The 14057-nt window shown below is 40.3% G+C and overlaps 1 protein-coding gene across 1 annotated transcript; it reads right to left on the reverse strand.

Moving 5' to 3' along the window:
* Nucleotides 1-283: 283 nt before the first annotated feature.
* On the reverse strand, nt 284-12664 carry LOC135102902 (facilitated trehalose transporter Tret1-2 homolog). Its single transcript, XM_064008548.1, has 6 exons — nt 12212-12664; nt 10352-10521; nt 7889-8014; nt 7675-7804; nt 1679-1861; nt 284-1429 (listed from the first exon to the last, which is right to left on the reverse strand). Exons 2-6 carry the CDS (start codon nt 10505-10507, stop codon nt 417-419), a joined length of 1608 nt encoding a protein of 535 aa, XP_063864618.1. The 5' UTR covers nt 10508-10521; nt 12212-12664; the 3' UTR covers nt 284-416.
* Between the last annotated feature and the right edge of the window lie 1393 nt (nt 12665-14057).

Genomic DNA, 14057 nt, shown 5'->3' on the forward strand with positions numbered 1-14057 from the left:
TGGTTCCAAGAGCACAGGCTATATCCTTATCGCTGAGTAAAGTGGCCATGTCCTCAATGTCACGTCTCGGGAGAACTGAAGTAAAACTGAACGTCTGTGGGCAACTCTGAGACAGAAGTTAGAACGGAATAGGAACGGAACCTGAACTGCGATCGTAACGTCTATGGGGCCCATAATGAAAGATTACACGAACACAAACTCTGAAATTATTCACGTAAAAATAAATGCACTATACAGTTGTAATCACATTTTAATTTACAATAACTTCTTGAATACTGTAGTGTTAATAACGAAAGACAAAAAATGAAAAAAAAAATATATATAGATATATAAATATAAAAATAAATAAATAAATAAAAAAAATAAAATAAAATAAATACTTAAATACTCTGGCATTTTCTTTTGATGAGCTAAACTTAGTTTGTATCTCTAAAAGGGGTTTGCCCTTGGGTCTCGGGCAAACAAGTGACCACGAAGATTACTCCACACAGTGAGCACAGGGAGTATGCGATGAACACTCCACCCACTCCTATACCTATCACAATGAAGGGGAAGGTCAGTCCCACAATGCTCTGAAAAATACTGAAGCAAGCATTGAGGATCCCAGTGCCAATGTTCCTCACATGCGAAGGGAGGAGCTCCTCCACTATTGTCCATGAGATGGGGCCAATGCCGATCCCATAGGCCAGAGTGAATATTGAGAGGCACACGACAGGCACTAATCCCATGTATGGCCCAAGGTCCTTGTTTGAGCCTGACCACACCCACAGGAAGATCCCAAGAATGGCAAGGGATGCGCCCGTCACTGTCATGCAAGTGGACAGCAGGAGACGGCGTGGAAATCTTTCTATTAACATCCAGGACAGGCAGCAGGGCAAAAATCGCGCCGCGCCCATCACCACTGCACACCAGTAAGGGTCAAGAGTGGAACCCGCCATCTGGAACATCTTGACGGTGTAGATGAGGACGGCGTATTGTCCAGTTAACTCTTTGAAGAGCAAGATTAAGACACAAAGAGTAAGGGCTCTTAAGTATACGGGTTTTCTGAATAACAGTGTCAGCTGTTCTGCAGATTTGGAATTCTGTACATTCTCTGTGCAGACAGTGGACTTGATATGCTCAAGTTCAGGCTTTATGTCAACATCGTTACCTCGAAGACACATGAGTGACTCCACGATGTCGTCCTCGCGGCCCCGCCTCGCCAGCCACTGCGGGGACTCCCGCAAGAAGAAGAAGAGTATTAGCTGGGGCACGAGAACAGCGGCGAAGGTGTAGGCAAGAAGGCTGGGGAGAAGAATAAGACCTCCCAAGTAGGTCAGGAAGGCGCCCAGCATTAACATGGCCTCGGACACACCAATCATGATGCCCCGCCATTGCACCTGACTCACCTCTGCGGGGTACACTACTATCACCACCAAATTCACCGAAGCTGCAACAGGGAGGGACAATAAAAACAATGTACGCCACATTTGACTTACTTGACTGTCAAGCAATATCAATGACAATGATATTCCACCACTAGTTTTCAGACAGGCTGTGTCACATCTTTTCTACAAAATTATCAATAACATGAATTGTAAGCGACTGAATTTTGCTGATCTTTTTATTCCTGATATTTGTTTGCTATGTTATTCCAACAGTGAATTTAAAAGGTTAGGAGGGAATGATAGAGGCTCACCAACAACGCCTTGAATGACTCGAGCGACGAGAAGCACCCAGAAGTCTGTGGACTGGGCGATCATGACCCAGGTGAAGCAGAGGACGCACGTGATGATGGTCAGACACAGGCGGACCCCCAGGCGCTCTACCACCACCCCGGCCACCGCGCTCATCACCACCGACACTACCATCGGCGTGGACGCTGCAACACGCAACATTCGCTCAGTAAGCCATACATCTCGAAATGCTACATCACCATAAACGTTCTACTTTCTATGTCTAGTTTCTCACATACAGTTATCACCGTAACGCACAGGATAGCTTTCTAAATATATCTGAATCATGACCCAACTCAACCCAAGCTATAACACATCTTAGTTACTTAATTTGGCACAGATTTTTACCTCATTTGCACATAGTTGTCACCCATAAGGTGGTCCATTGTCCTTTACGAGTATATTATCCAGACAGCAGGGTTACATGCTTTCCCCTCTTCCCTATTTTGATGCTACGAACACAACACTGCACAAAACCTCGGACTCTCGAACACAAATACCAAGCACATAACATATTGTAATACTCAGAGACCTGAAAAATGAACGGATATTGGTGAAGGACCTCCTCCATTACCAAAGTCATGGGCGTCAATGCAATACTTCGTCGTTAATTAGCCAATGAACGCCAAACAACCGCCTAATACCCATAGTCAGGCAAAACAATGGCAAAGTGGTTACAAATATGCAGTCCTCTCCATTACCTTACAATCATTTTGTAATATATATATATATATATATATATATATATATATATATATATATATATATATATATATATATATATATATATATATATATATATATATATATATATATATATATATATATATATATATATATATATATATATATATATATATATATATATATATATATATATATATATATATATATATATATATATATATATTTTATTTATTTATTTTTTCTTTATGTAGGAGAGACACTGGCCAAGGGTAACAAAAATAAAATAGAATAAAAAAGCCCACTGAGATGCCAGTCTCAGAAAAGGGTCCAAAGCGATAGTCAAAAATTGAAGTCTTGAAACCTCCCTCCTGAAGGGATTCAAGCCATAGGAAGGTGGAAATACAGAAGCAGGCAGAGAGTTCCAGAGTTTACCAGAGAAAGGGATGAATGACTGAGATTACTGGTTAACTCTTGCATTAGAGAGGTGGACAGAATAGGTGAAAGAAAGAAGAAAGTCTTGTGCAGCGAGGCCACAGGAAGAGGGGAGGCATGCAATCAGCAAGATCAGAAGAGCAGTTAGCATGAAAATAACGGTAGAAGATAGCTAGAGATGTAACATTGCGGCGATGAGAGAGAGGCTGAAGACAGTCAGTTAGAGGAGAGGAGTTGATGAGACGAAAAGCTCTTGATTCTACCCTGTCTAGAAGAGCGATATGAGTGGAACTCCCCCACACATGTGAAGCATACTCCATACATTGACGGATAAGGTCCTTGTACAGAGTTAGCAGCTGGGGGGAGATGAGAAAAACTGGCGGAGACGTCTCAGAACGCCTGACTTCGTAGAAGCTATTTTAGCTAGAGATAAGCTGCGTTAATTCAGTGTCATTTATATGTAAATGACAGACCGAGGATGTTCAGTGTAGAAGAGGGGGGCAGTTGAGTGTCATTGAAGAAGAGGGGATAGATGTCTAGAAGGTTGTGCCCGAGTTGATAGATGGAGGAATTGAGTTTTGAACAATACTAAGTTTGCTCTGTCCCAATCAGAAATTTTAGGAAGATCAGAAGGCAGGCGTTTTGTGGCTTCCCTGCGTGAAATGTTTACTTCTTGAAGTGTTAGACGTCTATGAAAAGACGCGGAAAAGTGCAGGGTGGTATCATCAGCGTAGGAGTGGAAAGGCAAGAATTTTGGTTTAGAAGGTCATTGATGAATAATAAGAAGAGAGTGGGTAACAGGACAGAACCCTGAGGAACACCACTGTTAATAGATTTTAGGGGAAGAACAGTGACTGTCTACCACGGCAACAATAGAACGGTCAGAAAGTAAACTTGAGATGAAGTTACAGAGAGAAGGATAGAAGCCGTAGGAGGGTAGTATGGAAATCAAAGCTTTGTGCCACACTCTATCAAAAGCTTTTGATATATCCAAGGCAACAGCAAAAGTTCCACCAAAATCCCTAGAAGAGGATGACCAAGAGTCAGTAAGGAAAGCCAGAAGATAACCAGTAGAGCGGCCTTAACAGAACCCATACTGGTGATCAGATAGAAGGTTGTGAAGTAAAAGATGTTTAAGAATCTTCCTATTGAGGATAGATTAAAAAACTTTAGATAGGCAGGAAATTAAAGCAACAGGACGGTAGTTTGAGGGATTAGAACGGTCATCCTTTTTTGGGAACAGGCTGAATGTAGGCAAACTTCCAGCAAGAAGGAAAGGTAGATGTTGACAGAGTTAAAAGAGTTTGACTAGGCAAGGTGCAAGCACGGAGGCACAGTTTCGGAGAACAATAGGAGGGACCCCATCAGGTCCATAAGCCTTCCGAGGGCTTAGGCCAGCGAGGGCATGGAAAACATAATTGCGAAGAATTTTAATAGGTGGCATGAAGTAGTCAGAGGGTGGAGGAGAAGGAGGAGCAAACCCTGAATCGTCCAAGGTAGAGTTTTTAGCAAAGGTCTGCGTGAAGAGTTTAGATTTAGAGATAGATGTGATAGCAGTGGTGCCATCTGGTTGAAATAGAGGAGGGAAAGAAGAAGAAGCAAAGTTATTGGGGATATTTTTAGCTAGATGCCAGAAGTCACGAGGGGAGTTAGATCTTGAAAGATTCTGACACTTTCTATTAATGAAGGAGTTTTTTGGCTAGTTGGAGAACAGACTTAGCATGGTTCAGGGCAGAAATATAAAGTGCATGAGATTCTGGTGATGGAATGCTTAAATACCTTTTGTGGGCCATCTCTCTATCATGTATAGCACGAGAACAAGCTGCGTTAAACCAAGGTTTGGAAGGTCTAGGTCGAAAAAAAGAGTGACGAATGTACACCTCCATGCCAGACACTATCACCTCTGTTATGCGCTCGGCACACAAAGACGGGTCTCTGACACGGAAGCAGTAGTCATTCCAAGGAAAATCAGCAAAATACCTCCTCAGGTCCCCTAAACTAGCAGAGGCAAAACGCCTGAGGCACCTCCGCTTAGGGGGATCGTGAGGAAGGATTGGAGCGATAGGATAAGATACAGATATGAGGTTGTGATCGGAGGAGCCCAACGGAGAAGAGAGGGTGACAGCATAAGCAGAAAGATTAAAGGTCAAGAAAAGGTCAAGAATGTTGGGCGTATCTCCAAGACGGTTAGGAATACGAGTATATATATATATATATATATATATATATATATATATATATATATATATATATATATATATATATATATATATATATATATATATATATATATATATGTGTGTGTGTGTGTGTGTGTGTGTGTGTGTGTGTGTGTGTGTGTGTGTGTGAAAAAATGCCATTATATTTGAATTTGTACACATCCTAGGTATGTGTGATTGGACTCATTCCTTACCTGGCATACTTGCGGGAAAGTCATCTAACACCACGTGTAAAATGAAAAACGGAAAACCTATTGAACTTGAAAGAAATCATGTCTGTTAGTTGTTTCCACCAACAGTGATGCTGCCGGTTATGGAAGTAACGATGGAAGAACAAACAAGTATGTACACTAAATAACATGTTCTCTGTTATGAGAGTTGAAGTGAACTAGTGTAATAAGTTAGTAGTGTGTTAAGTTCTGGTGCTATGAAAGTTAAGTAAATGAGGAGAGTGTAATCACCAGCTGTGCCGCCTCACAGGGTTCTGTGAGGCTGATTGCGAGAGACTAATATGAGGCCTGTATAACACTATGGAAACTGAGGTAAATGAAATAGAGATTAAGGAAACTGAATTAATCATAGTAGTTAATTGCAGCAGTGAAGTTGTGTGAGAGGAACTAGCTGTGGAGAGGTTAGCTGTTGAGAGGTAGTGAGGATAGTGTTTACATGGTAAAGTTGATGACATGGCGTGTAGGATAGATAAGACACAGAGGGATCTCTTTAGAGGAATGGATCACCCAGAAACTGTCGCTGACCTAAGGGTAAGATGGGCAGGCGTGAGGCGCGGAGAGCCAGCAGGGTCGAAGCTCGGAGGGACAGATCCCTTTATATCGCCACCGCATTCGGGTGTGACTATTTCAGGAAAGATCGGACCACTACAATGTAGACGCAGATGTTGCTTGGTGACAGGCCTCCCTAAGACCCCAAACACGTGAGTTCCACATCTGTATTACAAAGGGTCGATTGCCCTAACTGTCATAATCCATGCATTATATAATGCATTATGTTGATACAGTACTTAATGGTTAGTAGTGCTACGCACGTCTTATGTCTATTATGTATGTCTTTAGGTTTGACAGAATGCAATAAACGATTCGCGTCACCGTGTGGGTCTAAAATACTTAAGCTGCCTTCGGGCAGCTACAGTAGTATTTATTTTCTCTTGATGCTCTTCATTTTTCTTTTCATCCAAAATTATAGCAACCAGTGCTGGTTCGGCACCCATGAATATCATCTTGAAGATCAGGTGGTTCATGGAGGCCTGGATGCATCACTGACGCATCAAATATCACCGAGACAGATGGAACGGATATGTCTAAATAGGCAGCTATGACGAGTTCCAGGTATCACTGATCCGGTCATGAACCGGAATAGTGATGTCCGTGGGTTGTGGCCACACTTGGTAGGACTGAATTTGTCCAGACGTGTTGCATAGATAAAGATCCACAAATTATTATTGAAAATCGATATATTTTTTCACAATGGAACTGAAACGGACGGCCATGGCACATGTGAACAGACCTCTTATCTTATGAATAGACGTCAAAGGTCTATTCACTAAGATATCACAGTGATCCTGTGTCCCAGATTAAGGGATATCATCTACCACAAGCTCAAAGGCTAATGAGACGAAAATGAACGCTGAGGCCACGCATAGCTGGAGCGTGTGCCGCCAACTTTACCTTTCACACATATTATCTAGGCTGTCATCATCCCGTGAAGAAAACCAATGGAGTTTGAATCATATGTGAATCCTTACCCATACAGCGCGTCTGCACGATATTATTTCTACTTTTCATGGCTACAACCAGCTACTGCAAGATAAATCTCTAGTGGGTAGTACAATTTGATAGGTTAAAATGATTTCGAGCAAACCAGATGTTGTAAGCGCTTTTATGAGACGCCAACTGCAACATTTTAACTGCTTGGGGTTTTTATTTCGTGTTTTCAGAGGTCACGTGATTGAGTATTATTGATTGACGTGATGTAAATGTCATATGACTATCTTTAATTTGATTTAATAATTTGATTTAACTATTTTTTTTTATATTATTCAAATTTACCAAAAAACTTCAACTCAACCTAACATTTACAGAAAAATATTACAAGAATCACTTATCCCATTTTAACTAATAACAGGATCAAACGTGTGGTAGCAGAAAAATTCCCAGTATCCGGTTCATTGATCCGGGATCCGAGATCCGAGATCTGTCAGCGATGCACATCCACTATATATATATATATATATATATATATATATATATATATATATATATATATATATATATATATATATATATATATATATATATATATATATATATATATATATATATATATATATATATATATATATATATATATATATATATATATATATATATATATATATATATATATATATATATATATATATATATATATATATATATATATATATATATATAGATAGATAGATAGATAGATAGATAGATAGATAGATAGATAGATAGATAGATAGATAGATAAATAGATAAATATAGATATAGATATAGATATATACATATATACATATATATAACCCAAGGACGACTATTGTTTATAGTATATGTCTGCTACATAACATCAGGCACGGAGCTCACCGAACCACGTGATCTGAGCGGTAGAGAACTTCAAATCGGCATCCTCCCACCGCGTGAGGGCTACGGCAGGGAAGGCGTAGATTGTACCGACTGCGAGCGCTCCCATGCCCGTTACGATGGTCATGATTACCTGAAAAGCATCACAGTAAGACTACACACTGTACCAGCGGACATGTACCACATATTATCTTGAGCAGCAATAATGGAGACTCACCTGCCTGAAGAAGGGACTGATTTTGGGCCAACAGCAGAAACATGAACGTATTGTCTTCGAGGGCAACTGTCGCTTAACTGTGCTATTGCCGATGTCCGGGTTGGACTCATCCTGCAACAATCCAAACTGTCAAATTGTCTAAGTGACTTTTACGCGAGTAACAAACATATTACTTACATAATTTATCCTCCATAACTAAAGGCACGTGGTTTAATTACAAAAGAAGAATTAGTTCAGTGATCATAACATGCATGACAACTATATTAAACCAAACTATAAATTCACAGGATTAGCGATTATTATCCGTGACATACTGAATATTTTATCGACATTTATTACCCTTACAGAATCTCCTTCCCCGTCCAAGGTGCACCATCGTGATTCTTTATTACAACAACTAAATAACTCTTTCACATTGACTATTCAAAAGCACTGAAATTATTGTTGCTTTCAGCACCAAAGTTGTGCCATCCACGCCAGGCCACCATGTGGCGCTCAACGGATGAACATAAATGAAAGAAAACGATAGAAAACAACACTGTAGTCAGGGAAAGAATATGATCACTCGGCAATCTACGTAACTTTTGGAGAGAGAGAGAGAGAGAGAGAGAGAGAGAAACAATTGCGAGGGAAGGGAGACAGACTGTTAATCGAACTGGCAGCATTGCACTCATGGGAATTCTTGAATCTGCCACACCTTGAACGGACTTCTTGCTCTGAACAGACTATAGGGATGTTCTTACACTGAAACCGATCTTAAAATTTTATGATCGTAATTGTCTAAAATTAAGAAGAATAAACTGGAGTTAATGCTCGCTTCAGGTGGTCGAACGGCTATCCGCGTGTGTGTGTGTGTGTGTGTGTGTGTGTGTGTGTGTGTGTGTGTGTGTGTGTGTGTGTGAGTGTGTGGTGTGTGTGTGTGTGTGTGTGTGTACGCGTTAGTATGTGTGTATATTCTTATACCTAGGCCAAATTAAAACTGGAGGAAAAGTGGGTATTTACTGACATGTCATTTTTACAGAAAAAAAATATTGTATTTATCACATTCATGTATTTTGATATCTAGATCATATCTAAAACTAAAGAAAAAAAAAAAAACTGCTAAAAGAGAACCTTACTTATCAAGATAATACTGTGTTACACTGCCCAAGACTGAAGACATATTTCTGAAAACATGCTACTGAAGCTGAGTAATTTAACAGTAGAACATGTGCATAATGTTTAGTCAAATTCATTGATTAAGAAAGAAAAAGAAAAAAAAAAGCGTGCATCTCGTTCTTTTGTTTTCGCCACTGACAATTTATTCAAATATGATTGCTAGACACCATCCCAACAAATAATATATGAAATCAGGGTGCCATCAAGTATAATGGATGGTTATCACAGCTTCATTACGAAGCTGGTGAGGAATCCGTGCAGCATCGCACAAGTGCTCGTAATGCAGACATACTTATACATATTGCGTCGATATAGTGACCCCAGTTGGAATTTTCGTCAATAGACATGCGTTTGTCTCTGAATGCCCGACTCGATGAATTGTTTTATCTTTTGATATTATTGGAGGCATGTCATATAAAGAATAAATAAAATAAAATAAACAAATAAAAATAAACTGTTTTTGTCACATTGATTTTAAGGTTATTAATTTTGTTTTTATCCATTGATTTTCCAATTGTAGTTTTGCAAAGAACTTATATTATCTGATAATCATATATTGATATCGTCTACTAATATTACAAATACAAGAGTTGTGCTGGCATGAAAAGATAACGCAGAATCCTTATTGAACTTCCACTAGAATCATAAAAAACCCTTGAAAACTCCAAAATCTTCCATTTGAGTCTATTAAAAGAAATGAAGACGCCTTGGCAATGCACCCGTGCAAAAACAAGACGCCAAGTTACGCAACACCAAGACCGTTTTGCATGATTAGACTGTGTGTGTGTGTGTGTGTGTGTGTGTGTGTGTGGAGAGAGAGAGAGAGAGAGAGAGAGAGAGAGAGAGAGAGAGAGAGAGAGAGAGAGAGAGAGAGAGAGAGAGAGAGAGAGAGAGAGAGAGAGAGAGAGAGAGAGGAGAGAGAGAGAGAGAGAGAGAGAGAGAGAGAGAGAGAGAGAGAGAAAGAGAGAGAATCATGTATACCATTAAAAATTATGTATGAAAAGTGCACATATATAAAAGTCACTACCAAGAAGGAAGCTAAAGGATGAAGCAAAGAGAGAGATGTGACAAAGCGAGAGTTGCCAAAACAAAAGTAGCTATGTCTTAGTATGAGTTTTGAAGGAAGGGAGAGCGATCCCATCATCCCTTGCCTCACTCCCATCATTTCATAAAGCAAGTATTATGAACTCTGAAAATGGGATAAGTGGGTGGGCATTGTGAAAAAAGTAGATGATGGAAGCAAGAACCATGTCTGTCTGTGTATGTGTGCAGTAATGTACCAGTATGTGCGTATGTATGTAGTACCTCGGTGTAGTCCGATGTCAGTGGGATGAGAGTAGAAGGCAACTTCATTGACGACTCTTCCTTCGTGCAATGGGGCTGAAAGTTGCCGGTCTTCCTCCCCGAGATCACCTGTACAGGCACCTCCTCTCCCATCAAGGCTATCTCCGCGTCTAACATGATGGCCCTTGATGCTGTAGGACGAATGGGAACGCTTTAATAAGCTTTCCCGCAAGCACCTTCAATATTCAACATCCGCATTGGTCTTATAAAAGGGTGAGGTGAAACAATTAAATGAACAACGAAATGATGGTTTTAAGAGACCTCCCGAAAAAAAATAAATAAATAAAATAAATAAATAAATAAAACCAATCATGAAATCACTTACATGTTCCATGTAATGACAACATGTGTTTACGTTTGATAAGGTGTGTGTGTGTGTGTGTGTGTGTGTGTGTGTGTGTGTGTGTGTGTGTGTGTGTGTGTGTGTGTGTGTGTGTGTGTGTGTGTGTCAGTCAAATGACACATTTCCCACCTATGTATAAGTAGATGGTGAAGAGACGACTACAACCAATACAGAAATACTGTGATAGCGAATTTACCCTTAAAACAATTAGACATATCTTTAAATCGCTTCCATGACTAATGACAAAGAGGCCTGTAAATAGTGAAAAATATATTGTCGTATTCATCGGGATCAGGTGCTTGCCACGCTGACACTGAACCTGGCTGCTCAATCGATATGAGAGAGAGAGAGAGAGAGAGAGAGAGAGAGAGAGAGAGAGAGAGAGAGAGAGAGAGAGAGAGAGAGAGAGAGAGAGAGAGAGAGAGAGAGAGAGAGACCACTACTGCAGCCATGTTGAGGTTGTCTTCACTTGTCTTCCCTATTTGCCTTATAATTTTTCTCTTCATGGTAGAGCTCTGACGAGCTCTTTAAAAGACGAATCATCAACATCGTTTAGTTTTGTGAGGATGTCTCAAGTGTAGGAACGAAACTTTGTATGCAATCTATCTCTCGGAAAGCTCCTCGAAGTCATACCTGCTGTAAAACAAAATAAAAATAACTAACGCTGAAGTGACGGTTGACTTCATCTATATCTCTTTCCAAGACAAAAATGATGTTCATCCACCTTTAAGAAATAACTAAATTTTATAGATTTTGTCTCTCAAAATATTATCAATAAAGAAATATACTTTAAGAAGTAGAAAGAGCAGACCTTTATTGTCATGTTACTTTCAATAGTAACTAGACTTTGTCACTAAAAACTGAATCACGTTCATGGCTATGTTAAAAATATGAAGCCAAAGAGACACAGGAGCAACAGATATATTGGCGGGACACACTAGAGGACAGCTGAGGGAGGCAAACAGATAGCGGCGGGACAGACTGAAGGACACTGCATGCCTCACTAACAACGCTCGATAGAATTGAACTGCAGAAAGCAACAACCGCTCTGCCACTTGTAGGCACGCGCGCAGCAAACAAGCATCATCGATGAGTTTCAAGGCACGCTCAACAAACAAGTATCACCGATGAGTTTCAAGGCACGCTCAACAAACAAGTATCACCGATGAGTTTCAAGGCACGCTCAACAAACAAGTATCACCGATGAGTTTCTAGGCACGCTCAACAAACAAGTATCATATTATCAATGAGTTTCTAGGCACACGCAGCAGACATGTATAATATCGTCAATGAGTTTGTAGGTACGCGCAGCAAACAAGTATTATCCATAAGGTAGAGCATGATCATCGGACGATTATTCGATTATTAGTATTACAGCAAGACTTGATTTCTTTTTTTCTTTTTTCTAATTTGAGAAGTTACGATATAAAAGAAACAGGAAAAACAAAGATCAGAAAATTCATTTCCTAGTTTCTTACCGTCTCACTCCCCTAAGGCAGCAGCGACAAGAGATGAGACTGCTCCCGACTTACTTCTGACTAGTGTTGCTGGCACTGCCCCTGATTCGTGTGGTCTTAATACCCGCACCCAACGGCATGAAATTGGCAATGAGTATGCGTTGCTGTAACAGTGCTAGCAACAGCAGGGTCACCTTGCAAAACACACACACACACACACACACACACACGCACACGCGCGCGCGGCGGCGATCTGCGGGCCCTGGTACGGCAACGGACAGCCTTAGCCGCACCTCGCACAGCACACATGTGGGGAACACACACACACACACTGGTTGTACGTCACAGCAGTCTGCGGAAAGGTGGGGCAGCTGCCGTCACATTTAGTGATGCCTGATATAATAAAGAATGGTGGAGACGTCACACACACACATAAAACACACAAACACACACACACACACACACACACACACACACACACACACACACAGCATGAAGAAATAATAGAGAGATAAAGATATGCATTTTACTTATTTCACATAACAATAGACTGACGACACGTATTGTATTAACACTAGAGGGAACAACAATACTATAAGTGTAGAAGCAGGAGCTCCTCTGCTGCTTACGGGCACACGCTCAACAAACAACCATCATCGATAAGGTGATCAGCGAACGATAAGCAAATATTCCATAATAGTCACCACAACTAAAAACAATTTTCTTTCTTTTTTTTTTTTTTCGAAGAGTGAAAAGGTTGGGAAGATAAAATCAAGTAAGAGGAGCACCGATATGAATATTCAGCTCGTCCTTACGTCCCGGCAGTCTTTCTTACATCAGCAGGTATACAAGATGAGGCCGTACAAATACTCACCACCTGGCTCTCCTGACAAAACGGTTCTTCCAGCGTCCGAAACGTTTGATGCCTGAATTGTATGAGTACACAACGGCACTCAATAGCAACGTATGTGTTGATGTAACATTAGTGAAATAATCAAGTGTGTGTGTGTGTGTTTGTGTTCTATTTTAGTACCTAGTGTCTACGTTTGTTTCTTGTTAGACTGGTGCTTGCGCCGCCTTGTTGATAAAGTTTTCATTAATGAATAAGTTACTGTCCTCCGTGAACAAGGGCTTTGAATGTGTTGAGTGTGAAGGATCTCAACTAGAGATGTATCGGATATCTGAAAATGCGTATCTGGGGATGTGGATATCAACTTTTAAAAAAAAAAATTGCGCACGCGGATGAGGATATGAGGGCAAAAATTGTGGATAGGATGCGAACGCGGATATCTGATGACCATATTCTCGTGGATACTCTCTCTCTCTCTCTCTCTCTCTCTCTCTCTCTCTCTCTCTCTGTCTCTCTCTCTCTCTCTCTCTCTCTCTCTCTAAATATTTGTTATAACAAAGTTTAGAGTTTTACGTTGAACAGAAATCTATTATAAACGCCAATGTAAAATAATTAGCTAAAAAAAAGGCAGTACACATTTGCGATAGGAAAAAAACACAGTAACATAAATGTACAATTCATATATATACACACGATAGTAGTATAAGTGTTTATAAGTGTCTATTTGAGGAACACCAACCACCAGGTGTCAGTGGTGATGAGAGTGGTGGTGGAGCACCTACCCGCCTGTGTCTTATTGCACGTGGGTCTTCTGCCTTATCTGTGATCGTCCGGGCCACAGACTTCCGGTGCTTCTCGTCACACGAGTCATTCAAGATGTTGTTGGTGAGCCTCCATCAATCCTTCCTTACCTCCTAAATCCACTATTGGAACAACACCGCAAACAAATATTAAGAATAAAAGGGACAGCAAAACTCAATCGCTTATTATTCTTATCACTGATCTTTCTGTGGAGGT

This window comes from Scylla paramamosain, chromosome 8 (genome assembly GCF_035594125.1).
Source record: "Scylla paramamosain isolate STU-SP2022 chromosome 8, ASM3559412v1, whole genome shotgun sequence".
Taxonomy (NCBI): domain Eukaryota; kingdom Metazoa; phylum Arthropoda; class Malacostraca; order Decapoda; family Portunidae; genus Scylla; species Scylla paramamosain.

Excerpts from the sequence above, each read along its gene's own strand:
- LOC135102902 (XM_064008548.1), bottom strand. The coding sequence starts at position 10,507 with ATGTTAGACGCGGAGATAGCCTTGATGGGAGAGGAGGTGCCTGTACAG. Across the intron at positions 8,015-10,351 it reads TGACATCGGACTACACCGAG|TTTGGATTGTTGCAGGATGA; the intron begins GTACTACATACA and ends ACAATTTGACAG. Across the intron at positions 7,805-7,888 it reads TCAGTCCCTTCTTCAGGCAG|GTAATCATGACCATCGTAAC; the intron begins GTGAGTCTCCAT and ends GATGCTTTTCAG.